The sequence below is a fragment of the Limulus polyphemus genome, unplaced genomic scaffold (assembly GCF_000517525.1).
Source record: "Limulus polyphemus unplaced genomic scaffold, Limulus_polyphemus-2.1.2 Scaffold157, whole genome shotgun sequence".
NCBI classification, from domain to species: Eukaryota; Metazoa; Arthropoda; class Merostomata; order Xiphosura; family Limulidae; genus Limulus; species Limulus polyphemus.
The window spans coordinates 532839-538987 of NW_013665767.1; the positions used below are offsets into that span (position 1 = coordinate 532839).

Sequence of the window (6149 nt, forward strand, 5' to 3'; positions counted from 1 at the left end):
TTCAAAGTCAGGATAAAAAGAATGCAAATTGATGAATGTGTAAGTTAAAAATTAAAAGATCCTGAAAGTAACTAATCTTTGGGAGCAAAATGTCTATGACATGTAGACTGTATCTGAAAGTGAGAACTATATGTTTCATGTGTACTAAATGTATAGATATAAAACTAGTTATCTAGAGTTAACATTCTGCATATGTAGAATGTATCTGATCAAATGAACAACAATAAAGATTATGGTTAAGTAATATTAAGAGATGCGAGTGTTGACAAGAGCATATTTAATCTGTCCAGTTTGTAGCAAATGAATGACTAGATTTTTTCTTCATGTCTTTAGTATTGTTCTATGAATTTTATGAACTTTTAAATAGATAGAGATATTTATAGTAAAATATTATATTGATATCTCACCTCTTGAAGGTTTAGTCTGTTTATCAAATCCTGGTATACTTCTTTAGGTAAAGTTCCATTGTTGTGTGTCAACAAAAAGTTTGGAACCAATCTACAAAACATAATACACTGGCAAGTAAACACACTCAAACTGTTTTTCAAACATGCATATAAAGTAACTACATCAAGTCAGTAATCATGCTTTAAAATATTAACCTTCAGTGACTGACATTCTCATTTTTAACTATGCTAGGCTGAGAAGAGCTGATACTGTTCAAAACAACTGCAGCTGTCAGATGGTAATGATCTTATTATCCATTATGAGCTACCAAATTTCATATTACAGCTGCAAAATTAAGAAATCTTGACTTTCTAATCTATCTGAATAGGATATACATAAAAACAAAAAGTATATAACAAGCCAATACACAAAGCTAAAAGTACATAAACTTCTACTACTAGGTGAATTCTTTATCAAAAAGTGACGACAGCTGATACTATTGGGAGCTTGGTCACGGTATTAATTTATTATTCAGTGAAAACTAATCATCCCCAAACACCTTTACACTTAACAGTATGAATAACTGTGTACAACATAGTTAATTCCTGATGTCTTTCATCTATAACTTTTGGAAAAAATAGATTAAATGTATATATTTTTTCAGCAATAAACTGCATTAACTTTTGTAATACAAGTTAAAATCAACCATCAGTAGATTTTTGTCAAGAAAAATACTTAACAGATGTGCCGAAATAATTTTGGTAGAAATACAAAGTATAATAAACATTTTCTCTTTACAACTTGACTGGTAAGTTGTGAAATCTCTCCAAGCAAATCAAAAGCAGTGAGTAGGCCTAGTATTTGCCATCTTTAAATGCTTTATAATCTTGTTCATTAGTTATGCTTTTAAAACAAACGTTTCAAAGAATCCCAATTATATAACAAAATATGTTACCTGAAAAGATGAAGAACAGGTTCATATCTAGAATGATAATTCTGTAACCAATGAATAATCTGTTTGGGAGCAAGTAGATCAACAGGAGAATTTCTCTCTCCCTGCTGTATGAATGCCAAGTTTCTGGCTTTCAGAACTTCAATCAAGCCCTGTTTTCAAATATTACAAAAACTGTAAAGTTAATACTTTGTATCTTAAATCTAACAATAAATGTTCATTTTTATTATTTTCTATATCAGAACAATATCTGTGGTCAAAAAAACATAAAATTACTGTTCAGAAATCTTTATAAAACAATTACAAACCATTACTTGTTAGGTCTTAAGAAAATTTAGAAAATCTGATTCAGTGACAACATGAATCACACAGAGTGAGATACGGTATATAAATGATATAATGGTAAAAGGTCTTTTATAATTAACCATAATCTTTGCAATAATAAAATAAGCAGGGACTACCTATTAGCTTCCCAGAAATTAAAGGATGAGGATGACTGAGTGACACTAGTAACAAAAGGTACTAAGAACTAATTGAGTCTTAAATTATACATCTTCCACTAATTTCATCATTTTGTGATATGATCACATGAAATTCATATCTTATTTATTTCTTCCTACATAAAGTGTTCAAATATTTTTATGTGAACGGTAAGCTAACTGTAATACAGTACATGTTATTTTTATGAAGGAAACTAGATACAGAAAAGATAGGGGGAGTAATTGATTTATTTGAAATACATTTTAACTTAAAATCCATAATGTAAATATGATGACTTCTCTGGTCAAATGGGAAACTAAAATAAGTAAATCAAAGAGGAAAGTGAGGAAAGCATTTGTTTCAAGCAAAAACAAACAAACAGATAACTGAGTGTAAGTGGAAAACTGCAGTTAAAAACAAGGACTCCTTAAGAGCTTCAATAAAAATACTTCCAACACTAGTTGAGTAATAAATAATGATTTAGGGCTGACAAACATACATAAATACAGATGTTGTGTAACATTTAATATAAAAACTTGGAAGATCAGGCAAACAAACAACAAATGGCTAAAGGTCAAAATAAGGTAAATTTATACACTATAAAAGAAGGAAAAAGAGAGTAAAATGTATAAAAGATTATTCAAGACCAACATGAGTGACACACATTATATAAATATATGATTGTATCAGAAACTTGTGCAAAGCTACACAAATACTATCTCTACTAGCCAACCTTAACTTTTAACTGATAGACTAGAAGGCAACTAGTGAACAGCACCCACTGCCAACACTTGGACTACTCTAATTGAATAGTGAGTGAGATCTAACCATCCTTCTTATAAAGCACCCACAGCCTAAAAAAGAATGGAGCAATGATTTTTGTTTTTTTCAGTAACAGAAATATAAATTATAAACTGGTAAAAAATCTAAAATCAAGCATAAACTTAACAAAAGAAAATAAGCAAAGCCCAACTATTAGATAACCAGAAAATGAAAAAGGAAGATGAAAATGAGGAGTTGTGGTAAATGAGATGACATCATACTTAACACAGACAGGCAGATTAAAGGAAATGAATAAATCTCATTCTCGAATAATGTGAAAACAAAATGAAAAGTGCTACACAAACAGTAAAATTCTTCAACTCTCAAAGAGTTGCCAAAAGCCCACAAAATATGACAAGAACCTTGCTCGAAGTAACAACTTGAATGACTCTTTCTATGTATCAGATATTTTACAACACATTAAAGAATACATGAACACTTTGTATAGAACGATAGAGAATTTATACATATAAATAATCATTCATGAATGAATTTATTGAGATGTCATAAAATTCTAGAAGTAATGAAAAAAAGCCTAATTCAATAGACAATTAAATATTTAACTTATTAATCCTTTAGTATTTTATAACTTGTTCATCATTCTTATTATAAATGGCATTAAGTAAGCACATATATTGTTGTAAGTTTCTATTTATCTGTTCTGTAAGTAAGATATATCATACATTTTTTTAAATGTTGCTTTCATTAACAGTTTTAAAATGTTCAATTATATATCTTTATTATTTGTACTTTTTTTTTATCACTATACTTTTAGCATAAAGATTATTTTGAATTCTTTGTTTATCTCCTAAGCTGTCCAAACTTCATAAAATAATGTTGGGATTAAGGTAAAAAACATCATTAACAGCAAGCATTACCAGCTGATGAAGCATTGTGTTCTGATCTTTATAAGTATGAACATAAGAACAGTATGTTTAATGAGCTATACTCATCATTAGGTTGATTAATTTTAAAAGCTAGCTTTTTCTTATCAGAAGTCAATATTAATTTTACCAAATAACTTACAAGATGGTGGTCAGCATGTAGATGAGAGACAAAAATACAAGAGATTTGACGCAGAATAGAATTTCCTTCTTCTATTCCATAATATCGTAGTATTTGTCCACGTGTTCCTTCACCACAATCTAGCAAAATACTCTTTTGGGGGCTAAATAACAGCAATAAAAAAAAACAAAAGAAAAAACGTTTTATAGCAACTTTTATTTTTTCAAATAAACAGAATAAGAAAAGTCAAAATTGGGAAACAACTAGAAACTGTGAAGTTTATTCCAAATTATTGTAATATTTGTTTACAAGTCTACAAAATAGTTTTTAATTCAAACATACAAACAATACAAGTCATAAACAACACAAATGGCAACAAGATGATGAATCTATTAAAAGGTGCAAAACTATTACAGAAAATACAAAAGAGCAAATGAGTTGTATAATAAACTACTATTTAATATGGGAAACCTTTGCACAAGGCGTTACACATTAGTTTAATGCTGCTATACAGTTTATCAATATGTCCTGAATTTATTTCCCACAATTCAGCCAAGTAGTATGATTATCTTTTGAACTTCTTAGTTCATAAATATGCTCACACAGCCTCAAGAATATTCACAATGAGACTTTATATCATCAAGATATCGTTTTACAGCATCTACCATATGCTTAGGATCACCTTGCTGGAAGAAGAACCCCCACCAAATGAGTAATGTTCCTTAGGGAATGTCATGATATATCAGAATCTGCCGTTAATTGTTAGCAATCAGGGTGCCATTAATTTTGGGTAGACCACTGACAACACTGGTTGAGATGAAGCTCCAAATTTTTACTTATCCCCCACAATGCTTCACCATAGATGTTGTACATTGACTATGATATTTTTGTTCTCTTTGTCATTGATTATTGCCCAACAATTCAATCTTGGATTCATCTATAAATAGCATGTTCTCCAACTACTTGTGTACCAATACTCATTTCAACCTTTTGGTTTGATTGCTTTTCCTCAGCAGAAATTTTCAAACAGATATATGTCAACTAAAACCACTTTGTGCTTAAGTGTATCTCGCTCATCTTGAGGAAATATTCACACCTGTATTTACAGGAAGGTTGTGGGCAATATCTATACTCAACTATCATCTATCTCCTAAAGAACAAACTCTGAAATCCTCAGAACCAGTTTTAACAAATTTTGGTTTTCTACGTTGACTAATTCTATTATTAACAGTTTCAGTTTCATGTACTCTCTTCAGATTCTTGCATACAGTTCTATTGAAACATGCAGTCTTACCATAATGTTTTGTATGGAGTATCCTCAATCACCCAAAACTTTAACTTCCATATGCTTGTCATGTAGAATTTCATTTCTGGAAGCCATGACAATGTTACACCACTACTACTGGGCATAGTATGACTGCATGTACTTTTATATGTTTTATACTGGTGTGGCACTTCCTGATTTGTTGGATGACAACCAATCACACTGTAAACTACCAGCAGTGACTGTACTCTAGTGCAGTTCATGTTCACATGATACAGGGGGTGGCATTCTCATATTATTTGCCTTTTATACCCTTTCTCCACACTATTCAATAACTGTGTATAATACTGCACAAACACACACACACACACACACACACGTATATACACGTTTCAGAATCATCAAAAATGTGAAACAAACGAGTCTGTTGATTAATATCAAAACATCTATTTCGATTTCTGTGTTTCCTTGACATTTTGGGTCATCCATTGTCTAAGTGAATAGCTGGTATCCAAGGTTTATCACTTGACCAAACATGACAACTAAAAAGTACATTAATGACACTGAACTTCAAATGAGTTGTGACTACTGGTCTTAAGTCATTTTGCTTTGGCAGGCACAACAATGATACAGATTATAATATTTTTTTGAAAACATAAAAATTGGAACTGAAGAACATTTAAAATCATGACTGCTTACCAAGTTTCATGTTTGAATACCACTCAGTCCCAGTTTCACAGAGTTTTTAATTTTAGAATATGGTGTGCCACTATTAAAACTTCATTAAAATCTCTTGGCAGAGTTGATTGGACACAGTAGTTGGAAAAATAAACACAAACATAACAATTTTAATAGACATTAGCATATAAATGATACTCAAGTATACATCAGTATGATTAAGGTCTTTAATGGAAAAGAACTATTTTTCTTTAGTATAGTGAAAATATTATGGATTCTCACAGTAAACACACACTCTGTATTCATAACTGTAGTGATATTATCAAATTTAAATAGTTTATACACATATGATGATTCTCATTACATTTTAATAAAATTAAGTTTTCTTAACATAAATATTTACTATATTCACTAAAATACTGGTATTAACAAATTTAAGTGGTGTGTACACACACACGCACACTTAACAATACTTAATAAATACTTGTATCATTATGAATCTCCACTAGAAATAAATTATTAGTTTACTAATCTACTGACATTAATGATATACATGTATAT

At 30.1% G+C, this 6149-nt stretch overlaps 1 protein-coding gene across 8 annotated transcripts in view; it reads right to left on the minus strand.

Annotated features, from left to right (window-relative positions):
- LOC106476578 (zinc phosphodiesterase ELAC protein 2-like) overlaps positions 1 to 6149 on the minus strand; it is a 64565-nt gene that overhangs the window by 11822 nt on the left and 46594 nt on the right. For all 8 annotated transcript variants that reach the window (XM_022381353.1, XM_022381354.1, XM_022381355.1 and 5 more), the window contains 3 exons: positions 3668 to 3809; positions 1343 to 1491; positions 408 to 498 (listed from right to left, as the gene is read on the minus strand). In XM_022381353.1, coding sequence (XP_022237061.1) covers positions 408 to 498; positions 1343 to 1491; positions 3668 to 3809 — 382 coding nt within the window. The remainder of the gene's footprint in view (positions 1 to 407; positions 499 to 1342; positions 1492 to 3667; positions 3810 to 6149) is intronic.